Source organism: Amia ocellicauda, chromosome 2, assembly GCF_036373705.1.
Source record: "Amia ocellicauda isolate fAmiCal2 chromosome 2, fAmiCal2.hap1, whole genome shotgun sequence".
Classification (NCBI taxonomy): domain Eukaryota; kingdom Metazoa; phylum Chordata; class Actinopteri; order Amiiformes; family Amiidae; genus Amia; species Amia ocellicauda.
Window position 1 is genome coordinate 14,567,069 of NC_089851.1, and position 25,447 is coordinate 14,592,515.

The following is a 25,447-nucleotide window of genomic DNA, read 5'->3' on the forward strand; positions in this document are numbered from 1 at the left end:
TGGAAAAGAACAATGCTTTTCAGGCTACCTACTGAATTATAAAACTTTATCAGAAATGGTTTCCGAAATACACAAATTTGAACATTTAAAAGCCAATAAATTTACTGAAAAACACTGCACCTCTCTGTGAGGCTTACTGAATAAGCACAAGGTAATTTCTATAAGCACCCCTAACACAATGATGTATTGAAAGGTATTGAATGCAATAAAAAAGTGAACTGAAGTTGAATTATTAAATTGAATTTTAAAATAAGTAAGGTTATATCAATACAACAGCTATACAAACCAAATGCTGAACTTCTTAAAACTTGTTAGAATTAATATTTAATAAGTCATTTGAGACACATTCTATATATTTGTTGTCAATATTTAATGCAAATAGTACTGAAACTTTTAATAGTGTGTCATGGTCACCTATATTGGTTTCAGGCCTAAGATTATTTGTCTTTTCAACCAGCAAAAAAGGTGTAAATATTGGCAACCTAGTTTGACTTTAATATATCTTATTTCTGTGCAGGATCATTATGAACAACATCAAAAACATCTTCCCAACCTGGCAGAAATAAAGTGGTATTGCTTTATGACTTGTGGAATTGTTGGAGCATCTGAATTTAAATTTAAATTTAATCAACTGATGTTGGGCACTGAAAGACACATTTATATCATGGACAGCATTCCTATTCCAGTTAGCCAAGTTATGTGTATTAAAAAAGAAAAAAGACAAACTGCAATGCCAAAAAAACCGACATTCTGATAAAAATATTTTAGAAGACAGTGATAATTGTATGGCAACAACAACATTATCCTCAAGTATTTTGTACGACTCTAAATGATACATTACAGAAAACAAATAATGCATTTGAGCTGATAGAACATAGGAAAGCCTAGTATAGCTGACTTTCAGGGAATTCATTTCTGATCATTTCAAACAGAGCAATTTCACAATTGTTAGGTAAATACAGTTTTAGGTTTTTAGAAGATTTGGTTACAGTGACATTTCTGTTTGCTTCTGCTACAAAAAATCTTTCTGTTTCAATTTTATTGTAAGTTACTTGCTCAATTAAGTAACTTCAGATTAATGCAACCAAGTTAAATATCTCAGCATAATTGGCCATGGAATGAAACATGCTGGGTTTCAGTCGTTCATTTGCTCTCTGTTTTCCCTATAAACCCTTCCTTTACCAGGAAATACAAGTCATATCAAGTCATCATGTCAAAACCCCCTAAGGTGAGTAAAACTTTATAATTTTCTGCACAAGTAATAAAGTGAAAATTGTCTTGTAAATCATAACAAAAAGTTGTTATGCAGTAGTTAATAAAACATGATGACATTTTCATGGTCAAACAAGACGTTCATCTAAGACACTCACTTCTTGAACAAAATTAAATATTACTCATTTGTATTAGGCCTAAATGAACAATATTACCCATAATCTTGGGGAATGATAACTGCATTGATATCTTCCCAAGTCACAATTCCCTCCATTCATAGTGCAATTTACTGAAAACAAGCAGTGCTGATACAACAACAACAAAACAACAATGACATGAAAACAACAACAACAACAACAACAACAATAATACAAAAAATAATACATAATACAATTTTCATGCAAGGATCTCAAAAACAATTACAGATACTAATTGTATTATAAATCCATGTTAAAGCTGACATAAAAATATAAAGAATCTAAAATAAATAAGTATTTAATAGGATTATATTTTTAAATATTAACTGTTTCCCTGAAAGTAAGGCTTGGCTGGTGAAAATATTCTGACATTGGTCTACAAAACTGGAAATGGACCTACACAAAGCTATTGTACTGAACTGAGTCACATTATGTCAAACTACTTTTAATATAATTGAATTAGAGTATAGTTTTATTAGTATCATTTAGACTATTTCAGTCCTGAGCACAACCTGAAGTTTGAGTTGAAACACTAGCAAATGAATCCCAAAAGGCATTAATCCCAAAGGCAAGGGTTTTGCGGTCAAGGTTAAAAACACAAATACATGCACTAAAAGGGAACAAATAAATAATGAAATGTAACATTACGGTACAAAACACAATCCTGGCAGTGTATAAATGTACAAACACAAAGTCAATTAAAAGTAGCAGAGTACTTATAAAGGAAAAAAACAAAAACAAAAAACAGAATATGCAGATGCTAATTGACCTATGTTAATGTACTGTTAAATGTCTTAAGGACAGCCAATAACAAGATATTAAGTACAGTCAATTACATCTTGTGACCCTCAAGAGTTTGTCTTCTTAAGCTTTTTCAAGATTCTATTTTTCTGGAGCACAATTTCAAATGTCTTATGAATATGCAAATATGCCTGTTTCAAGAACTACATTTTTAATGCAATTACCAAACAAGAACATATAAATCCTTTACAGTTCTGCTCCAGCACACATTACAAATAAAATCAAATATGAATATATAGCTCTGGAAAAGATTAAGAGACCACTTAACATTGATTTCTGAACTTGGAGTGGTCTCCAGAGCTGTATATGTATTTTATATGAGCACTGCAACATAAGTGGTGGTAGATGTTTAGTTTTTTTTAATCAGGCAGCAATTCAGCATACTTCATATATCTGTATATTAAGTTAAAACATTTAACTTAAAAGGAGAAAACCATGACTTTCTGACTATAGCACAACCAGACTACAAGCTCTGAATCTCACAGTATAAGATCTTTACCTGGCTTGTCTTTAACTGTTAATGTTAATGCTATAGATCTCATATGTGCAACAGTAAGTAATAAAAAAGCAAGTACCTGAATATTTCATCGTTACAGAAAAAAAAATATTTATATCTGACATAATATACTTTGTATATGTGTGACCTAGACAGTCTGCTTTTGGATTGTGAAATAATCAAACATTGATCATACTAATTTAAGGGTCCACAGTTGACTCCATTGTATAAATAATCCATTCACCGTTAAATGCCAAATGAGTTGCAGCATTGGCTGACTGCTATGGACAAGAATACAATGGGTTGGAGCTCAAAATGTCTGCCTATTCATCAGCTGGAAACAAGAGTTTGTTTGTCTACAGAAGGTCTGTCTCTTTGAGTGTTGAAACAGAGTATCGATAGAGATCAGCAGGTCTGTCTCCTTTCCCAGTGCTCCTTGCTAGTCATACTGAAGACAACACCTCACTTGCAGGGTCTTTGTCTTTCTTCTCATCCTTTTCCAGATCGATAACATGGACAGTCCCTGGCCTGATCATCACATCTTCAGTTTCTCCCTGGCTCCGGCACTCCTCCACCTCCTGATACTTCCTAGAGGGGTAGGAGCCCTTAGAGAAGACCTCTTTGAAACGCTTCTTCATATCAGGGTCTGGGCAGTACAGATATTCATATAGAGCTGCTGCAATGATGCCACCCATGACTGGACCTACCCAGTACACCTGCAGCACAGAAATCACATTAGTCTGATATGTAACATTCATATAGAACATGGTACATCTGAGACAAACGCCTCTTCATTTTCTTAGCTGCATAACGTTCAATGCAAAAGTATAATTTAGTAACTTGTTAGCTGGGAATATTTCTAACCAATATCTTACATTCAATTGTGCAAACTTGCAGTTTAACTTGGTTCACTTCTATTTTGTGGCTCTATTTTTAGTCCTTGATGCATAAAACATGTGAACACTTAAAATTCAGAATAAAACTTTGATGCAAACCTAAAAAGAAACCAACAACAACATTAAAAATAACACACTTCTCTGAAAAGGCTCCATCAAAGCATTTGGTTATTTTAACAGAGTACCATATACACATTAGTTTCATACTATAAAGCCTCTGTTAGAAGGGGAGCATCCAGAGGGAGATATCAGTTCTTTATCATTGTTATTGGGACAAATGTATCTTTCTTCAGCATACAGTCTCAAAGGTTTTAGTTGGTAAGCCTTTCTAACTGCAAATTCAACAAATATTGCTCTGAATGTTTTGTACACACATGATCACTGTTAATGTGTTTATTAAATAATGCCAGTAATGTAACAAATGTTTGTAGGTAATATAATTATTATTTAAGAGAACAGAGTCATTCCTTAATAGCTTTACTGTATTTTAATTAACAAGTTAACTCTCTGGTGAAGTCTTATAGGGACTTTCTTTTCTTGGTATAATTGACATGTACAACTACACTCATAACTCAGATATATTAATATGTTGTTCTATAATGTTTCATTCAATCACACTGATTCTCAGGTAAAGTAATCACATATGCTTTCCTAAAATACCAGAAAGTGCAAAGGCTTGCTAGTTCATAGCTGTGTTTGCAACAGCACGGTAAATCCTCCAGGACAACATTATAACACGTTAGCAGAAGTTCATAAATTAAAAAGCAATCTAAAATGCCTAATTCAATAAATTATGCAAGTGTTATACAACCAAGTTTATATGTTTAAAACAAAATAAACAAAAGCAACATAATCCCAGTAACTGACAATATACTACAGGATGTAAAAAAACAAAAACACTTCCACAAACCCAAAATATAGCTATATTGACTATACAGACACATTTAGGCAGCAAAGAGAACATAAAAAAATGATTGGGCCTGAATAACATATTGAGGTTCCATAACATGATGTGTTCTTAAGAACAAAATAATTCATGGTTTGTTTTCTGTGACACACCACCCACAAGTGCAACCAACGACCGGAGACTGGACAATTCTTGGGATTAAGAGCTTCTGCTCTCGCAACAATTTCTTCTGAATCTCTGTCACTGGTAGAATGTTTTTCCACAAAATACAGGTACTCTGCCTTCAGGAGTTCATACAGATATCCCTCAACTTGGCAAATGGGCAAAAGGGTGAAAGCTGTGTATAAAGCTTTGTTTGCATGGGATTCCCTCTACACTTGTATAGGACAGTCAATTACGTGATGTCACAGCACCTTCACCATTTAAGTCCCCAGTGTTGTCTGTTCACAGTTTAAGAACTTTACAGGGCCTTAAAATTGCACAGCTAATGAAAAATAGCAAAAGCATGACTGGAATAATCATTGGCTTAATATATATTACAATTTAGCCCTTAGTTAATGTTGACTACAAGTACCCTTTAATTGGCATTGTAATGGCATTGAATGTTTGGCTGCAACATGGTCCCTAATTGTTTTTCACATCTGTATGATCTCTGTATTATATGTACAGAAACAGGCTTGTAATAACACTAACAATATGCAGAGACAATGGCACATTTATTCAAGGTACTTTTATACATAATGGGTACTGAATGTGTACTATGTTCTTACCCAGTGATTTTCCCATTTTCCTGTGATAACAGCAGGCCCAAATGAGCGCGCAGGATTCATACTTGCTCCTGTGTAGTTGATCTGAAAACAATATGCAATTGCAATACACTGGTTACGACCTGGCTTTTGATTATCACACTGTCACCAAATGAACTAAGGAAAATAAATAATAACCGGAGGAAAATACTTATTAGTACATAAACACACAGAGAACTGTCTATGTGTTCCCAAGGCACTTTAATCTTTCTATTTCCTTTCTGACATGAATACTTTGTTAGAATAGTATATGTGAAGGGTTACATTTTTTATTGTTAATAAACCATGGATTTTCTACAGCAACAGTTTATGACATGTTTTTCCTGTGTGTATATATCTGTGCCCTTTGTTTACTGATTTCTCAGAGGAGAAAGACACATCAGGCAGGTTTGTACCAATCAGCAGTTTCCACAGTTGCTAGGAAACCACAGATACATCCACACTTGATGTTTTTGCTTGTTCAGAGGGACTGTCTGAAAACAGCAGCTTTATAATACTAACTTACACTTGCTGCTGCATTTCTGTCTTGGGTTACAAAAGCATATCATGTCAATCTACACTGATAACACACACTACTTGAGATTCAAAAGGAAAAACTGAACAAAACATGAACTGTAGCTATGGAGGTGGTGATGGCAACAAAAGCAAGAGATTGAGAACTTCAAGCCTTTTCTCAAGACTTACAGCAAACAGATGTCCGATGGTGACAGCAAAACCTATGGCCAAAGCAGCAGAGCCCTTGAGATCCTTTCGTTTGGCATCACAAGTGGCAAAAACAGTGAAAACCAGTTCAAAGGTGATAAACAACTCGACCACGAGTGCATGACCAACAGAGATCTTAGAGTTGACCTGTTGAGAAAGCAGAATTGGGAAACAAGGTATGCTTACATTGATAGTGCTTACATACACAAAAGAGTATATCCAGAAACAAGATTATATTTCACCTATATTAATAAGATAGGATCTGAGCCTTATTGTAATTTAATGCTTAAAGTAACCCAAACGACTTCTAAAATGAATAATAAACCCCCAATTAACACAATAAGACCACCAACTCCAAATACCAAATTCCTAAACTGACATTGTTTCCTTCTATGTACTTGTGTCTGACTAAATCTTGTCAGTGGAACCTATTTTTTACTCCCAACTCATCTCTACCATACTGCAAAACAGTATGCATTTTTAAATATCTGAATTAATAATGAATTCTAACCATTCAACTGAACCACAAAGACATCTGGAAACCTTACCGTGGTGACTCCCAAGCCACCCTTCACATCAGCAGGTGTCACAAGGTACAGGATTCCTGCCCCAGCTATAGCCCCCAGGCACTGGGCAAGCACATAAAATATACCCTTTGCCAAGCTGAGCTTCCTAGTGCAGACCAAGGCCGCAGACACAGCAGGGTTAATGTGGGCACCGCTGATGTGTCCAAAGCACTGCACCATGGTGGCAATGCTGAGCCCAAAGCACAGGGAGATGAGGACAAGGTCTGATGGCTGTGGGTTTGCCTTTTCACTCCAGTTGATTGTAGAGCCAAGACTGAGGAGGACAAAAATCAAGGTTGCCAAGAACTCCCCAGAAACAGCTCTCCAAAATGACTGGGTCCAGATGCCTTTAAACGCCACCATGATGCTCTCACAATTACACGATGGCAGGCACCTCCTAAAGTAGAATACAGGAGAAAATGAAATGATGGGCTGGATGGGTTTTGTATGATGAAATCTTAAATGGCACTGTTTTAAATGTATATGTAAATTAACATAATAGATATTTATAAAGTTTTAAATAATCATATTGTTTGTACTATTCAAGCAATATTCTCTATATTACTATATTTTATTAAAGTCTGTGACTTTAATAATATACTATTTTAAATCATAACATGAAATACTCCTGTAATTTTCCTTTGAACTCGGTAAATACATTATAATCTCAAATCAAGAAGTAGATCACAAGACCAGGTAAAAGTAAGGTGCTTTAAACCTGAGTCTTGCAAACTAGTTGAAGTTGTGGTTAAACAATCCCATTTCAAGGTCTGCAGAATAAATCTGAGACAAGTAAATATTATTTTTTAAGTTATGGTTCCCAGAATACAACATGGCAAACCAACACTTTTGGATGGTGATAATAAACCAATAGAGGAATTAATTTCCCAGGTTAATCATTTTTGGACTTCTGGCTCATAATGTTTAAGACTGAAGTGAGATCAGGGTTAAACAATCTGCTCGCCATTGGTATGTAAATCAATTCTGTTTGAGTGGGTTGGCACAACACATCCAAAACATGATGCCAGACAAGGACTAGGAGGTAATGAATAGCACTGAATGGCTGAATAAGTGTAATCTAATACGTTTTACAAACACATTTTTCATAATTAGAATGAGTGATAAAACAGAAAACATGTGCAGGATACATGTGTGACCAATACTGTATCCCAGTGCAATGGCATTGAGCAAACTTTATTGATTACACCCTATAGCTTTGTTAGTTGTTGACAATTAATTTTAAAGAGGTAATATACATTTCTGAAATGTCCTTAACTGATTTCTAGACAATAGCAGTGTCTTAACTCAGTTCAATCAACTAAAAATTTTAGTTTCCTAAAAAAAAAATCTGTGTTCAATCTCCTCTGAAAATATTCATATAAATAGATGGATAACAATACATCACAATGTATTAAACTTTTCCAAATGAAGGGTGTGAACACGTTTAACCAAGACTTTTCTTTCTCTGCATGTCTACAAATTACTAACATTAAAAACTGCTGATCATATTGTCCAGCTTTAACACATTGTCAAAGCATGTAAACTTACCACTTACAACAACACGTTTTGTTTTTCCCCAATATAACTGGCGCATAGGATCCTTTCATATCGTTTGACTGTGGTTGATTAATTTGCAGACTGTCAGTTTGGAGAAAGTCACAAAAATAACCCCTTCCATGTCACTTTTACTTCTCTTCAGATAGTTTCAAATGAAAATATATATTAAAAAATCATGACTAATAAATGATGTTTGATGTGAGTCCAATCCATTCTTACAATGAAAAACAAAAAGTTACAATCCTTACTTACAGGCAAGCTGCTGTTTGATGAAGTTTAGACAATGTTTTAGATGCTGAAGAGGAGGATGTGGCTCTGCTTACAGAAGATGAACCACACATTATGTCCTGTGTAGCCAAGGGGAGTTTTAATATACAAGTTTAGGGACATCTCCCCAAGAGGATGGAGCAAGAGCTAACCCTGAGGGAGGAGATTGCAAGATCTGCTAGTCACGCCCAAAGGGCACCGTGCAGACCGAAATTTTAAACACAGGTCGCGTTCTTGTAGCACAGATTTCCACAGGTCTGCGCAGATCTGCAAAATCTCTCCGATCCCATTGGTGGAGCAGCACAGATCCGTGCAGAACTGCGGACATCTGCGCTACATGAACGCGACCACAGTACTTTCATGACAAGAGCAGGCTTCTGTATCAACAAGGAGCTCCAAACACAATGTATGAATAGGAATACATCTCTTGATCTACTGCTGCACGGATGGTACACCTCCGGCAATCCGAAGACATATTTTAAACTAATAAACCGGTAAATAACCTAAATTGGGGGACAAGTTCTTCATGATGTTCATGCATATCCACGCAATTATGTGGTTTGATTGGGACAAATTCCTATCTTATCCTCAGCAAAGGATGTGCGCTTTTCCCCCTCTCCAAGATGTTACACTATTTTTAAATATATAAACATAATTAGCCATGTAATTTCGTTGACATCCGTCCAGAACTGTATATGTGCATCTCAGATGTGTCTAAATCTATTTTTGTGTGTTCATTCATATCAGCTAAAAAATCCGATTACAAATTAAAGTACGATTCTTAAGAGAAATCAGTTTCATGTTTAAAATATGTATTCATGTGTAAAATATGTCCTATGAAAAGAGACCTATTTTGACCCACCCGCTAATAGCAAACTACAAACCTGTCCATCACAGCGGTTACATTTATGATTATAAGAAAGTGGCATCTTACTGAAAATGAAGCCGCAACTGAGTACAGTCCTGTAGTTTTCTATTAGCCGGCGGGTCACAGTTTTGATTTAATCCGGCCCCTTGTCTTAAAGTGGGACACCCGGCACAAGATATGATGTTATCAGTTACATTTATTACTTTTGTCCTTATATGGCCTAAGTTGCACAAGATCCATTCTGTACTTTATTGCCAACGTGTCAGTCTTTTAAATGTCCACATAAACAAACTGCGGGCATGCATTTATAATGTCAATTACTGGGTTAATGAATGTGAATGTGCACCGATATCTTCACTGAAATAATAATAATAATAATAATAATAATAATAATAATAATAATAATACAAAATAAATGTATAAACATAAATAATCCATGCAATGTTTCCATACATATTGAAAAAGATCGCAAACATCTTAGAAGGCATTATTAATATACATGTCATGTATTTTCATTTTTTTAAATATAGTGCACTTATAATGTGCAATATGCAATATAAGCAACAGGTAACTATGGTATGCTTTCCCCCTAGATATTTAAAACAGACAAAACAAGGCAAAAGTAACTAAATACATGTATAATCCACTTACTCACCCGACGCGTCCTGATGCTGGTCTGTCACTCATGTCTCCCCGATACTGTCGATTCTGTCTTTTTATAGTTCTGTCAGGACCCTCGGTAGTTAACATGGAGTCAGGTTACTGAAACCTACATGACTGAGTTTGTAAAGATCTTCCAGTGAACTTGTTGGTTAGGGTCCACACTAAACTTTTGAAACGAAACCTTCATAGATTTAAATTCATACTTGTAATGAGATGTGATGTGTATGCCTGCATAATCAAGTTGCAATCAAGATGTGCAATGCTAAAAGGGTTTAAAATAATAAAATTCCTGTGCAAATACAAATTTGTCTATTAATGTTTTGATATTATGCTTGCATACAGACATCTGTCATGCATATAACATGCATGATTTATTAGTCCAATGTGACCTTTAACACAGACATAAACATATAAGGGAAAAGATAGTATGTCAATGTTATTGTTCAGTGCCTTAAGGTGGTTAATATGAAAATAATTGTATAGCTTAAAGGATTGATTGATTGATTGATTGAAAGTTTGAACTTTACCAAGAACATAGTTCCCAGTTATGTTCTGTCTGTAGTATGAACACCAGGGAATCAGTCTGACACAATGCTTTCTGTGTTCAAAGAATGTCTTTCTACTCTTGAGGGAAACTACTTTGACATGTTGATATATATTTAAATGAAGAGATACCATTTTAAAGAATTATTGGTTTAACAAATGGTATTTGTAATGGAATACCTTTAATTTATGACCTCCAAAAATGGATGGAATTTAACGCTTATGATAAAGCACAATGTTTCCACGATGCCAAGTCCTGCAGCCAACGTATCAGTGCTGGCAGCTTCCACTAATTCCTCTGATAACCGTGCAGCAGTACGGGCAGATACCATACTCTGTTTATGTAGGCAAGTAAAATGATCCTGAATATCAAGCTTCCCCCACCGCTCTACTCACTTTGGGACTGCAAGTTTCACATTGCAATCTTGTCAAAGGTGAGGGTATGCATATGGTTACGTGAGTGGATGAATGTACATTTCTTGTTTGTATTTCCATTTTGTAAGTATAAAATAACAAAAGAGAAGGAAAACCCATGGTGATCATACTTCATCACATGTACCTTAAAACAGCAGCTTTATTCCCCTGCAAAATTTTAAAATTTTACCTGTCATAATAAAACACAAACTCATGTCAAAACGTCCTATTCATATACAGGAATTACCTACAAGAAAAACCACTATTCTTTAGAAGACAATTTCCATGAATATGTACAGTACAGTGAGAAAACATCTGCCTCTATCTGTCAAATAGAAATATAATCAACTATAGTTTACATGAAGTTATATGTTTATTTAAAAAGATCAAGATTAACACAAGCATATGTAATGGGGCTCATCGTGTATGAGCTCTTTACGGTGACATAATCCTGCTATGAACAAAGTATAGTGTACAAATCCTCCAGGTCAGGGGACTGGTCTTTTGGAGTAACAAGACTGTCACTCTGCTGGTGGGCTGTGCAGGCACGTGCAGGTGCCTGAGAGACAGCAACTCAAATCTGAGCAGGGACTCTGACTGCACACACTACACATAACTTTTCTATAGACAAGAAAAAAGTGAAATGGAAAAATAGCCCTCAATTGATTTTTCTATTTAAGAATGTCTGTTAATAGTTATGTTACTAGTGTAGCAGTTTTCTTTGTGAATGTTGTTCTTATCAGTTTATTTCAGAATAAAACCTGATTTCTTTCTTCAAATATTAAAAATCTCATTCAATCTTTTCAATTTAAAACCATACAATGTTTAAAAATCAATCTATAATCCCAATTTGGAAATAAAAAACACCAACAACACCAGAAAATCAGAATTCTTGCAATTCCCACTCATAACATGCTTTATCAATCATTACACTTATTTAGATCTGTAACACATTAATGTGACATCTGTAGTTTTGTATAGTTAAACATTAAATAGTCTAAATAGTAAAAGTCATAAAGCCACTGTCTTTCTTTAAAGGGCAACTGCATAATGTAGTGGTTAACTACTGATGAAGTAGTCCTTTCATCGTCTGCATGTCTGTCTTTAAAAGCTGGGAATTTCAGACCCTCTGGAGCATCAATGAGTCTTAAGAAGAAGTTTGAATCTTCTTCCAAAGTTTCAAATTTCGCAATGAAATCATAATGTAAAAGGCAAGGGAAGCAGAGTCTATTAACTGTCTCCCAGTGAATATCCATTCCTACAGGACGATGATTGTCTAAGAGGTAATGCACAAACTCTGGGAATGTTACCCCGGATCCTGTCGATAGGGCTTCCAGTGTAGCATTCTTTCTGTATTTCCCAATTATTGCCTTCCCAAATACTGGGTGGTAATAGCTGTTAGGGTGTTCAAATTTGTCACGAAATGCAGATACCAGTCGTTCCATTGGATCTCTGACTACAATGACTTTGGTAAATGTGTTCAGTCGCTCGTAGATGCCTTTCACATCAAAGCTGTCCAGCTTCTTTAGGTGCTTTCCGTAATGTACGGCATCATGAGAAATTGTATCCATTGACACAGCAAGGCCATTTAGCACCATCAGAGTTCTCTTCCAGTTGGAACAGCCTGCTTTAGGCACCTCACAGTACAAGATTTTGCGTTTTTCTTCTACATATATTCGGTTTACCATCCGTGCTAGGTCTAACTTTGGGTTACGGTTACGGTTATATTTTTGGCAGAAGTTTTGGAGGAAAGACTTGCGCATCTCTTGCAGTTTGTGTGTCTCTGCCCATTTTGAGCTGTGAGACAAACTGTTGTTGAATTTCTTTGGGCGGCCAAATGGTTTAAACAGAGGATGCTGCTGCTGGAACGCTGTTTGTCTGTTATCAGATGCTTCTTTAGAATAATTAATTGTCATCCATACAACTTCTTCTTTAAATGTTTCTCCTTTATACAAGCCCAAGGGTCTGTGCATAACCATATGGGAAGCTTTTTTAGCAAGTGGAGCAGGAAAACCCTGTTAAAAAAAGATTAAAAAACATTTGTCAGGATAAGGGTATAATGAGTTTGTCTATACAAACTTTAAGCAATGCAAATCTTAATAGCTTGAGAACCTTCTATAAGGTAAATTATAAACATACTTTTTTATCATTTGTATCATTGTATTATCAGTTTGTTTTGCATGTATTAATGTACTGTACTGATGTAGTCAACAGACTAATACTGATACCCCCAAAGCAAAGTTGTTCTAGTTTTTGCATTTCCTCAGACGTCTGATAAGATTAGGAAAGGTAAAGGATCTTTTCCATTTTTACAGTGGTGTATGTGTCTAAATTGGATAATTAATTGCTGCAATTAAAGTAAAGTTAAAATCTGCTTAGGATTTCCATGTGTGATTTTGGCTATCCATTAAGTTATGTAGCCTATACCCAATAAGAAGGGTGTTGCATTTTTCTCAACTTGGCTTTGTAAACTGTATTTGAATTGCCATTCTCCTGTCAGTGTAGCTAATCAGGGTAAACTAGTTTAAAAAAATATAATGAGGAAATCAACAATGAAGCCATGATTCATTAGAAAATGAGAAACTAATTATGTTTTTGTTTGTGCAATTCAATGAATGTATGCGTTTCATAGCTCAGAGAATCCTAAAAATTGATGTATGCACTACATCAAAAATGATATATTTGAGTGAATGCATGTTACAATACCCACCTGGTATAATATACACAATGGAAATAACTTATACACTGTAGGTCATTGTGTCAGTCAATCAGAAAACTGTTATCTTTCAAGTCGAGAATTCTACACAAAGGGGGATGGGACATTGCACATTACCAAGGGGAACTCATGAATGATTTGTCTAACAAAGCTGCCTATAGGCTGCTGTGTGCTGTCACTCAAAACAGTGACACTCTGACTGCTTTAATTAGTAAAGTGCACAGACATCCTGCCTCTTTTTGCAGTTCACCCAGGACTCCCATCTGACTCATGAGCAAAAAAACATATTATCTTATTATTCTGTAAGCACTGGACTAGTTATCAATACCTTTGTGTATTGTTAATTTAGTTCCTTCATGACAGGGGGGCAATAACATAACAAAATGATGTATAGTTAAATTATACTGTGGATATTGTTAATAAGTATAAACATAGCCATGGTGATAATAGCGGCAAGAGCTTCAATGAATTTTAATTTTCAGTTTGCATTATGTCCACGCAATGCTAGTCCTTGCTGAATTAGGTATTGAATGCTAGTAAAACTTGTGCACTTCTTGCTGATTTGCACTCTTTCTCATTGGCAGACCTTAATGCAGAAAAGTCTACTAGAGACTGCACAGAGGCAAACTTCATTAATGCTTCCTTGTGACAGGTTGATTTTCATGTGATGCCATACCCCCGCAATGCAAGTCTCCAGTCTTGAAATCCAGATGAAATTAATGTTAGTTGGGCTAGGCTTTTGTAGAAAATGTAAAGAGCTTCTTTTCAAAGCTGTTTTTGCACACAGAACAAAAAGCTTGGTCAAATTCGTTATTGTACCCCAACCACATAAACGTTGAAAGCCATGAGTTTTGAAAGCTTCTTTTCTTATCCTGTGGCACAGGGCCTTTCTCTTGAGTTTTTTCAGTTTGCAAGCTGGTGTGAAAGTTTGACTTTTAGTTGAATCTGTCTTTTTGCTTCTTTTCCTTTCTGTATTTTAATTATCTGTTTTTTATTGCCATTGGTAATTAATATCATATTTAAGTAGGATCTTTGTACACATATTTGCAATAATATATTTTTAAAGATTAGACAATTATCCAATGTAGTCTGCTGTTAAACAATCAACAACAATAATACAAATTATTCAAGACTTAGACAGGATAGACAGTCAGCAGGAACCAGCAGAAAAACAATACAAAATTGAAATTATTTTTGTCTGTAGAGTCATCAGATATTGGTTATTTAAAGGGGCTCTTGCAGTTAAGAAAAAAAAATGCTGGCTTTCATTTTTAAATTAAATTGTTTAAAAAAAAAAATGTTATGGTTTCCCCACTTAAGGCATTTTACCATTGTGTTTTTATAAACAATATACAAATTAAAGCTGAAACATTAGTGGAGTAGAGCCCATGTCCCTAAATATTGATGAAGCACAGGCACCACAGGCCCATATAACTATATATATATATATATATATATATATATATATATATATATATGCATATAAATATATTGCTGTGAATAATATTGCATTTCCAGAATTATTGTTGTAATGTTCAGGCATTTTGTCACTTTCATTAGTGTAAAAATGTGAAGAGGTTTTAGCAGTCTGCCGTTTATGGCAACTCATATGACGAACCTGTTTTGTTTAGCTAATAGACCCATAAAATATGCCCATTAAGAAATGATTGTCATATTTTAATATTTGGGAGTTAATGAGCATCAGCATGCTACAGGAATCCAGCAGCTATCTTGATTTTTATTTTTTTCAGTTTAGACTTAATCACTTTTCTGCTTTTCATAAATTCTAGTTTTCCAAATAGAGTTGCTGCATATAACAAGTTAGTTGTAACTGATTATGAATTGGTTATTCAATATTTTGAATTGAGATATTGTGCAAGTAAATATATTTTTGATAGGTTGAATGTACAATCCTCCAAAACATTAAATGTAAATACAATGCCTATGAATTATAAAATGTAAGGATTTTAGGGCTGATTTCTGAAACTATAACCTTCAAGATATACTACTTGGTACACACTGTCATTGCAGTTAGTTTTGGTTCAAAGACAAAATAAGTCAAGGGTATTTTCTAGGAACTCTTTATCGTATTTTGAGTGTTTATTTAAACGGCTTTATTTATTTTTTCCAGTAACGTGTTAATGGAAAAGTCGTGCCTGATTTTCTTTATCTATGTCAACCTATTCTTGAAGTGCACACCAGAGCCAGTGACCGTGAGCACAGACATAAACTAAATGTTCCTAAACGTTTTATTAACAAAAGTCCCTATAGACAAATGGATGCAATTAAACCGTACATATCTTCAGTTTCCAATTGAACATTCCTCTGCACTGCGCTGTTCTGCTTTTGAAAATTGAAAGGCTTTGACAGGCAATGTTAAATACACAGCATACATAATCAACTGAGGGGTTACACTCCCTACACAACCCCAGCCCAAGTGCGTGTCATTTCAGAAATTAAGGGTAGCTGCTTCTTTGTACATAGCTCATCTAGATGGTTCCTTCATCTGACTTGTTTCTAAGCTGAAGGGAATAAACCATTGATACACATTCCAGTACGGCACGGTTGAGAACCGCAATGTAGGAGATTAATTAACAAGCTAAAAACATGCACAGAAACAATGTTTACAGTTTTATTGCGGTCTCAAGTTCAATGTTTTCAAATTCCGTGTCACAAAATATTGTTTTCAGGAGGGCATTTTGAATGATTCATAAATATGCAAATATGCCTCCAGAACTACATAATAAGTAGCATTGTTACAGAAAGATGTCAGCAGCTGTAGATATCAGTGAGCTCACTTCTACCAGTGGGGACCAGTCTGCTGTGGCATTCAGTCAGACCTTAGAAGTACTGATATTTCTCAAGACAGACACTTTTGCACAGTACTAAATCATTCAAAAAGCAGCCCTGAACAATATTTAACAAACGCTGAGATGGTGTATGAAAAGAAACAAAAAATCTGTGATGCAAGTAATTATTTCTATTGTAATGTTACTACAGGGGGTAGAGATAAGACCTCGAAACTGATTTTTTCCTAGGCAATAATAAATATAATTCTAGCTATGTGTAAGATCACAGCTTACGTAGGTAACAGCAACAGCATAAAGACTGAGATGCAAACAGCTCACATAAAGAAACAGATGAATTGTAAAACCCACTCAGCTCAGTGCCTCCAGTACAGCTCCGCAACCCACAATGTAGCATCTGTTTTTACTACATGAAAATCAGTACACAACGATACAGAAACTTCAATCTTCGAAGATAGCGGATGCATTGCTGGTAGCTGTCACAGGCGTGTGCGAGGATTATAAATTAAAGGGGAAAATATGTATCGACAGTCAGGTTTTTATAGTTTTCACAATTTGTTTTAGATGAGAGGGAAAAAAGACAGGCATCAAAATCCCTTTAGCAGGGGACTGATGATTGATATGCAGTGATGATAACAAACCCTGAGCTGAGATTCACATTGAAAAGCTGTCCTTCTCACTTCTTAGATTTAACCCTGATGTGTTCCTGGCTGCAAAATGAATTCCATTATTTTAATGTTCTGGCTTTGATTCATTAAATGGGAGACGCATAGAAAAAGCAAGGTAAATATTTGGAGCACAGTGTTTCTCCATCCAAGTCACAGGCCTCATTATTTATGGGTTTATGGGTTTACAGAGGATAAACAACTTTATTTAACAACATATTATCACAAATTATGTATTTATTCTTATATTAATCTATTCAGGTGCAAGTTTTATCATTTGTGTGTTTTAGATGTTAATAGCAAAAAGATTCCAATACTTTGTCTATATTGCAGTGATCTGGGACTGTCATGTGGAATAGAGGGACTGCAGTATGTGTGTGTCTGTCTGTACTGTGTGTTCGGGGGTGGGGCAGATTGTTTGGGTATCTGATTTATTAAGGGGAATTATTGTAGTTTTCCGGGTAAACCTTGGGGGGTCCGGTCACGGGGGACAAGGAGATATATTGGGGTGCCCTGGTTCGTGCCGTGGAAAAGTAGTTTAGAGAGCGAGAAATTGAGTTTTTTGTGGTTCCTTTCCAGCTGCCTGAGAATAAAAACTGTTGCTTGCTCCCCTGATTCACTCACTCATTATTTGTTGTTTTGTTTGCGACTGTGAATCCAGTAGCAGAAAGCCTAAAATGCTGCAATACATTTTAATTGAGATTCAAATTTAAACACTGCTATGAATGTGGTTTACAGATGACGCAGCATCTGGCTAATGAAATTGAAAACATTTTTAGACAAGCCTACACTAAAGTAATAGCCAAATACACTTAGCTAAATGTGGTGTGGGGTTGGGCAGATGTATGGAGGACACTGACATAATTATGCTAAAGGAAGACACCTCGAGCTGGGCTGAGGTCTTCTGTGGAGTTACATAGAAATCTGTCTTAAAACATCAAATGACATCAAAATAAGGCAAGTAGCTAAAGAAGCACCTAAAGAAATATAAAAAAAAAACATTCAGGACTAGGCTGTCTATTTATAATTGTGAAGCATTGTCACTTCCAGCTAAAACGATTGCTGTACATTTTAGAATACTTTCTTAACAGAGCTGATGTTGTCTGAATACTTGATTAATTGTTTTTGATGTGTGAAAGCTCAAGAAGAAGCAAAGAGGAGCTTCATCTCATTAGGTTTGGTTCAATCACAGTAACTACATCTATAAACCTTAGTGCAGCAATCAGTGTGTTTTTTTTTCCTTTCATGCCATTTACTGGTTGATTTCACAGACAAACTGTACTGCAGTTCTCAAATCTTTTGGCCGAAAGGCAGGGTCAAATATTGGCTACCTATTAGTACTGGAAAGAAACATTTTAAGTCCCGTATTGTGTAATCATTATCTATTACATTCTAAAATCCAGAATTATACAGAAAACTATGTAACTTTACCATGTCTAACAGGACTCTTAGCACAAAATGTAGAATCTTATAGCATAGAACTAGGCTGCTAATATTTTTCTTTTGATGTATAGTCAATATAAGGCAGTAACAAACTATTTTGACCTAATACTAGATATCCACTTATAGAACAGATTTCAGTTTATGTATGTACTTCCCGATTCCATTGCTATTTTTACTGCTAAGCTATAACAGTTTGCAAGCTAAACACACTCCTCCGCAGTATTTTACATCTAGTGCATGTGCTTGCCTTGTATAAAGCTTCAGCTTAAGTATGATTGAATGTACATTCCTGTCCTCATGATTTCACTAAATGGTGATATTTGTCATATTAAACACAAAAGGTTGACTTCCTCTGGCCTGTCACAACCTTGTTTTCATAGTTTCTGGTCCCACTGTGTATCACAGGAGAAAGCAATAATGCAATGATTGTAATATTACAATTGTAATCTGAAGACAAGCAAAAGAATCATAAAAGAAAATGTAGTGTATTGCAACAGACATACCTGAAGGCTGGGCAGCAGGTTGGCTTTATGACCAAAAGCTGTAAAATAAAAAAGGCTTATTTTAGCCATCAAAATTCATATACATGTACAGTTATCCTTTCATTATACACATCTGTCAGAGAACAAATTACAGGCATATTATTTTCTTAACCTTCTTCTCAATAAATCACATAGACAGTGAAAGTGCTTGTATACACAGACAGATAGACAAGCTTGTATTTTTAATCTATTTTCCATACATCATTATTTTCCATTATAATCTACTGGTATCTGGAAATGCATATCTTATTTTGCACTGCAGGTTAAACAAAGTATACCACCACACAGTGTGACACATTACAGCCCTGCATTTATGTGAGGTTATAAAATATTACATTGTAGTACTGCTGTGGTACTTTAGAAACATGTAACCAACGTATCACTTGTGGCAGCACTATAAGCCCACAGTCTTTCAGAAGCTATGGATACAGAGCCTAATGTATAAAGTGATTTGTTAATTGATTATGTTAAATATGTTTAGCTAATTTAAAAAGTAGCAATGTAAAATACTATCAGGCATTACACTGCATTTGGCAAACTGAAGGATTTGTTTGCACTTCAGTGTTTCCAGTAACATGACATGAGTGATGTGTGACCCCTTAAAACAGGAAGTCATTTTGTCTAAATCGGATAAGTAGCTTAAAGGAGATTAGATAAAAAATGAAATATGTTTAAATGACATGAATGAACATAATATTGGCATTTAACAAAGCTACTAAAGGGAGCTGCCAGTTGAGAGTAGTTTTTGAGCGAATGGGGAACTGATTTTGGGTTAGGGCTCTAAACTCAGAAGGTCATAAGGGTCATGGATTCAATTCCAGGTTGGGGACATTGCAGTTGTGCCCTTGAGCAAGGTACTTCACATATATTGCTCCAGTAAAAAAACACCTGTGTGAAAGGGTAATTATATGTAAAAATAATGTGATATATTGTAACAATTGTAAGTCACCCTGGACAGGGGCATCTGCTAAAAAAATATAATAATACATTTTGGCTACCAAGCCATTGTCCTATTAAAGCACACTAATATTTTGAAAATGCCTACTTTCTATGTATATTCAGAATTATTCAAATATATGTATTTTTCAAGAACACACTTTAAAGTAATTCCTCCCTAATTATATTGCTCTTCTACTGTTGTTTTGTTCTAAATGTATTTCTAATTTGCAAATTGATTATTATAAAACAATTAATCTAGGTGAATTGCATACCAGTTCTTTCCTTATTATCATTTAAATTATTTTATACTTACATATTATCATACAGTCCTTAGAAAAAAATCCGATATGAAGCCAATTTTGTAGATTTTAATTAGATATAAAGCTCACTTTAATCACAATAATTCATTAATATTATTAATGGTTTCCCATGTTAAATATAGTCCATACCCCCAAGCTTCGTACAGATCAGTTATGTTTTGCGTTATTAATTAAAGCCCTATTTAATTCCCTAAATTCTCATTTGCATGTACGCAGTTTATCTGAGAATTAACTAATCTTTGTTGATATAAAAATGAGAGCAATGCGTTTGATTTTCAAAGGCAATCCCTAAGAGTTAACATATTTAATTTGAAGATATTTGCCAAAGAAATCCTTATCTGTATTGTGAAATTGTATTGTCAGTGCCTAACAGAGTCGGACATTATTTGATTTTATATTAAATATGAGGTAATACCATTATACTAAACTTAATACATCATTAAATTGTGAAATAAATTAAGAATGTCTGCACTTGAACTAGAGTTATCATGACATATTATACACATTTACTATAAAACAATCTACAAGAATGGGTTGTCAAATTTCTGGGGGGCTTTTTGTAACCATACTGTATATAAACTGTAAGTATGTCACTGTAACTCTAATAAACACTTTGGAAAATGTAGCACCATAGAGATATAAAGGCATTCTTCAAAATCACAGTGAAAATTGACCATTTTCCTTTAGAGGATGTTTTTTATTTCACTGTACACAAGCCACTTTAGTGGAATGCTTTCTGCCTCTTGCTTCCCTTAAGCTAATTTACTGGGTGGCGTCCAACTCCAACTTAAAAACATCCTCCTGTAGCCGCCACCGTCACCAAGATTAAGCAGCATCTCTTCCTTGGCAAGCAATGACTGAACCTTTCTGCTGGCTTAAGATTGTATTTCTCAGGGATGGCATTTACACATCTTTCTAGGGAGCCAAGCTAATTTATCACAAAACAGAAAGCATTTCCTTGTTTTCCTAAAAAAACATGATCTTAATAATTCAATACAGTAATCTTCAATACAGATTTTGTGAGAGTTAAAATAAAAGTCACATTTGATTCATTATTGGTAAATAGGCATTAATAATAAACAATTTTACAATTTTTTTTGTAAGAAATAAAAGAACAACAACAAAAACACTTCATATCTGCAAGTATTTGTTATTTTAATTTAACAAATCCTCAGAATATGCAGATTACCAAACTTCCCAAATTCCTAAAGCCATGATTTTAAAGCTGCAATATTACATAACACATGTATTGTGGTTGTGGTGTGGACACAAGTAAAAAAAAAATACTATTCATACAAAATATTTTGCTAAGACTGATTTACTATGCTTCAGTGTGCCACAACTATCCTAATTATTAAACCGAACACGGTCAAGTTTCCCACATTATACTAAAGGCAGCACCCCCACAGAGTTGCATAATCTCTTCATCTGAAATAGTGCCAAATCATTGGCTTCGCCTCCAAACATGGGACATGAAAGAGAACCCAGAGTTGATTCTGATTGAACAAAATGAAGAAAATTTGGCCATCTCCATATGTTTTGATTGTAAGGGAGTTCAATGCCCTCTTGAGCTTGTATTCAATAATTATACTTGAAATGAAAACAGACCTTTAATTGTCAGATCTACTAATCATGATGCAGATACATTTCCTGTGTGGTTCAAGGGATCCTGGGAACTTGGATTGTTTTGCCAAAGACAGCCTCTTTACACCTCATCTGATCATTTGCAGTACGAACTCAGGAAAGAATATTAACCATCTAAGAGCATTTTAAAAACACTCTAGTGAAAGAGCATTTCATAAATGCACTTAAAATGCAGCAAAACATTGCAATCTGGGCCTATCTATGAGTGATCTGACCACTAATGCAGTTTTGCAACACAGCTCTCTCAGTGGAGTGGAAACTCAGTGTTCGTGCTAAAAATGAACGCTGTTTGGGATCAGGATGGGACGAAAACAACTTGAAAAGACTCCAGTGATGTGTAAGAACAAAACAAACAAACAAAAAACATACAAGGTTCATTAATCCCATTAAGTCAGTCTATTAAATACTGGTATAAAAACCTTTATTTATTCTTCTTGTAACACTTTGCAAAAACTGGAAACCGCATATTTGAACTGTTTTTGACAAATTGTTTACTGTATGGCCTTTTGTGAAATAAGAATTTGGCAGGTAATCTTACTTTCTTGAGGTAATATGTTAGCAACTTGCAGTTGCTTTGCATGCAAAAGCATGCTTACTATAGTTGAAAAAAGTACATTTCTATAAGAGTTTAGTTCTTTTGACAAAGGGCTTACTACATCAAGTTGGTATACCAAGTTGGTATTTACCTGTAAACACATTATCCAGAACTTGATTAAGTATTCTATGGTATAAAAAGTTGTTTTGTTTAATTACATATTATGCTTTAAAATAATCGATTTGTTATAATATCATACAGCTGAAATAAATCAGAGTTGACTTCTCAACATTACAACATAACACAAAAACAGTTTCGGTCATGTTTGCATGATAAAAGCTCAGTATTTTAGGATTAAAATTTCTATTCAATAAATACATAGATAAAGGATGAATATAATGTCATGCCCTACAACCCCAATATTATCTGATGACTTTTACCATGCTTTGAAGGATGGCTTCATTCTCTAAATTGTTTTCACTTCAGAGCAACAGCTCTTGGTGAACACCTTTTATCCCCCTCTTTGTCTCTGTACTCACCTGTCAGTCCCAATCTTCATCACAGACACTGCAGCAGCAGATCCAAATCAGATCAGACAATACAACCTTTGAAAGCTCATGTGACGGGGAAATCGCATCATTAAAAAAATGTCCCGACTTCCAGACAGTTTCTGAGAAATTTGAGGTAACGGAGCAAATCCGATAATAGCTTTCAGCAGAACGTTCATTAAAAAAACAGTAAAAGCCCTTTTTCGACACTCAGATGCTCAAATATACACTTAAATCATTCAGGTATTTACTTTCATCTTTCTTGTCTTACATGGCATGTGTTGAGTTGGCGAGACAGTCTTATAACAAAATAAAACCAAACAAAAGTCAAGTGGAGTGGATTAACGTTTGGTGTGTGCAGTTTGAAATGTAGAAACCAGTATCAGCCTGACTAAATATAGCCAATAACAACTGTACCAGAGATCTGAAGGCAGGAAGTAGAGTGATGAATTGTCCCAATAATCACCATGTTAGACTTTACATTAGCATTCCTTCATATTACACATTACAAGAGAAACACAATCCTTGTAATAGAATGTTTAATTAATAACTGTACACAGATTAGGTCCAGTTTATCTGAGATGTAAATCAATCCATTTGATATTTGAACAATTTCTGCAGCTGTGCCACTGTTCACAAATAAAGACCTTATCTGTTCTTAAAATCAGGCAAAAACTTTTTTACTAGGTTCTCTTGAGTATTAGTGAATCATGCATTTATGACAGAAATGTATTTATTTGTTATTTGTGCTTATGAAAACCACATTTTTTTTTTAATTAAAATCGTTAACTGAACTTTATAACTTCCTGAAGGAGAAATGCTTTACTAGAACTCCATTTAACACAGTTGATAAAGGCAAGGAATATATGTAGAAGGATTGTTTGTTCTTTTCCCAGCAAAGCAGGGAGAGCAAAGGCAACTAAAACACTTTAAAGAGGTGGTCTAATGCAATTGCCAATGTTATATACAACAGTCTAAAGATTGAATGTTTAAAACAAATGCTAAATTACAAAGCATATATATTTAGATTAAATTATTAAATTAAATTTGAAGTAAATCCTTTTAAACTGGTCAATACTCCCAGACAATGATAACACACACACCCAATTTCTATTTTGAAATAGTTACAGTTGTCTGTGTGCAAACATCCCTATCACAAGAGAGTCCAGCAGGTCTGCCCTTTCTTGGCATGGTCTGAGAAGCATCATGAAAATAATTGTGGTCCCCTCTGAAAACGGTATAAAAGACAAGGACAGAGACAGCCTACCATATTCTGGTAAAACGACACACTGTACCTTTAAGTCAAGCAGTAAGACAAACAGCAGATGAATTTCCAGCTTTGCGTTACCAAGTAACTTAAACTCCCAGGAGTTTTTCAGAAATTGATAAACAGTTTTCTCTATGTAGACTGTGGATGTACAAAGCAGAGCACAGTAATTAAGGCTGTTGTCAGTCTTCGGTGCCTGAACTGAACACAGAGCTGCACCAGTGGGAGATGCATCGCACAAGCCGGCACATGTTACATAAGGCCAGATTAGCCATGCTGGAAAATATATAAAACCTCCATATATAGCAGGTTACCAATTTCGAGGCGAGTCCAAAAAATGAATTCTTACACCACGAGTTACTAATTATATTGGGCACCAGTACAAGCTCAGCCCGAAAGGCTTAGTTTCCTTCCCATTGCTGACAGTAAATGTATGTACATAAATGATAGATACTTTGAAAGTCCCAAACTAATAAGTAATTCTTTTTCAGCCGCCCCAGTGGAATATGAAGACGAACCATGTGAAGCACTGAGATGTCAAACTGTAAGCTTTAGAACCATATGTCTGCTGCAGGAACACCAGCTCCCAAGAGTTAACATATCTCCTGAATAGTTCTGAAGAGATTTGTAAATTATTATATTATATAAATAAATAAATAAATAAACATGCACATATATATGAGAACCACTACCAGCGCTCCCTACCTTACTTATGCTATACTCTATTAGTTGTGAGTCAAGCCTGATCATTCAAAGATTGGGCTCATAATGTGGTCAGTTTGAGAGTCAGTGAAAGGCCATTAACATAAATCAGTGACAGGTGGCTTAGCTTGACAGGTGACCATACCCATCTACTAATAGAAACTTACTAACTTATACTCAGTGGTACCTTAATTTTTTGACAGATACTTTTTTCTTTTTCTTAAACATATAATCAATATCGATATTTGTTATTACTAGGTCAAAATTGTTATTGAATGTGGCCCAAGATAGTATTAAGACAGTAATCAGAATCAGATCGCTATTTAATATCCAATCATGCACAACAAAATGAGTACTGACTCAACAATACCATTTTTTATTTTTCTTCACACTTGAGTAAACAATAAGCAGACTATGGCTCAGA

The 25,447-nt window shown here is 34.9% G+C and overlaps 2 protein-coding genes across 6 annotated transcripts in view; both read right to left on the reverse strand.

Annotated features, from left to right (window-relative positions):
* Window positions 1–2,503: 2,503 nt before the first annotated feature.
* aqp4 (aquaporin 4) lies at window positions 2,504–10,046 on the reverse strand. 4 transcript variants are annotated; one of them, XM_066719586.1, is made up of 5 exons: window positions 9,931–10,046; window positions 6,566–6,980; window positions 6,000–6,164; window positions 5,280–5,360; window positions 2,504–3,422 (listed from the first exon to the last, which is right to left on the reverse strand). In XM_066719586.1, the coding sequence occupies exons 1-5, from the start codon at window positions 10,023–10,025 to the stop codon at window positions 3,150–3,152; spliced, it is 1,029 nt and encodes a 342-aa protein (XP_066575683.1). In that variant the 5' UTR covers window positions 10,026–10,046; the 3' UTR covers window positions 2,504–3,149. The 4 variants fall into 4 exon arrangements, with proteins under 4 accessions (XP_066575683.1, XP_066575684.1, XP_066575686.1 ...); XM_066719587.1 differs by lacking the exon at window positions 9,931–10,046 and adding an exon at window positions 8,393–8,526; XM_066719589.1 differs by lacking the exon at window positions 9,931–10,046 and adding an exon at window positions 8,139–8,486.
* A 1,203-nt stretch (window positions 10,047–11,249) lies between these two features.
* The window catches only part of LOC136765490 (carbohydrate sulfotransferase 9-like), a 98,954-nt gene continuing 84,756 nt past the window's right edge, over window positions 11,250–25,447 (reverse strand). For both annotated transcript variants that reach the window (XM_066719591.1, XM_066719590.1), the window contains exons 2-3: window positions 19,030–19,067; window positions 11,250–12,910 (exon numbers count right to left, since the gene is read on the reverse strand). In XM_066719591.1, the coding sequence (XP_066575688.1) occupies window positions 11,849–12,874 (1,026 nt within the window). In that variant the 5' untranslated portion in view covers window positions 12,875–12,910; window positions 19,030–19,067 and the 3' untranslated portion in view covers window positions 11,250–11,848. The remainder of the gene's footprint in view (window positions 12,911–19,029; window positions 19,068–25,447) is intronic.

Excerpts from the sequence above, each read along its gene's own strand:
- aqp4 (XM_066719586.1), bottom strand. The coding sequence starts at position 10,025 with ATGTTAACTACCGAGGGTCCTGACAGAACTATAAAAAGACAGAATCGA. Across the intron at positions 5,361-5,999 it reads CCATCGGACATCTGTTTGCT|ATCAACTACACAGGAGCAAG; the intron begins GTAAGTCTTGAG and ends TATTGTTTTCAG. Across the intron at positions 3,423-5,279 it reads GAAAATGGGAAAATCACTGG|GTGTACTGGGTAGGTCCAGT; the intron begins GTAAGAACATAG and ends TCTGTGCTGCAG.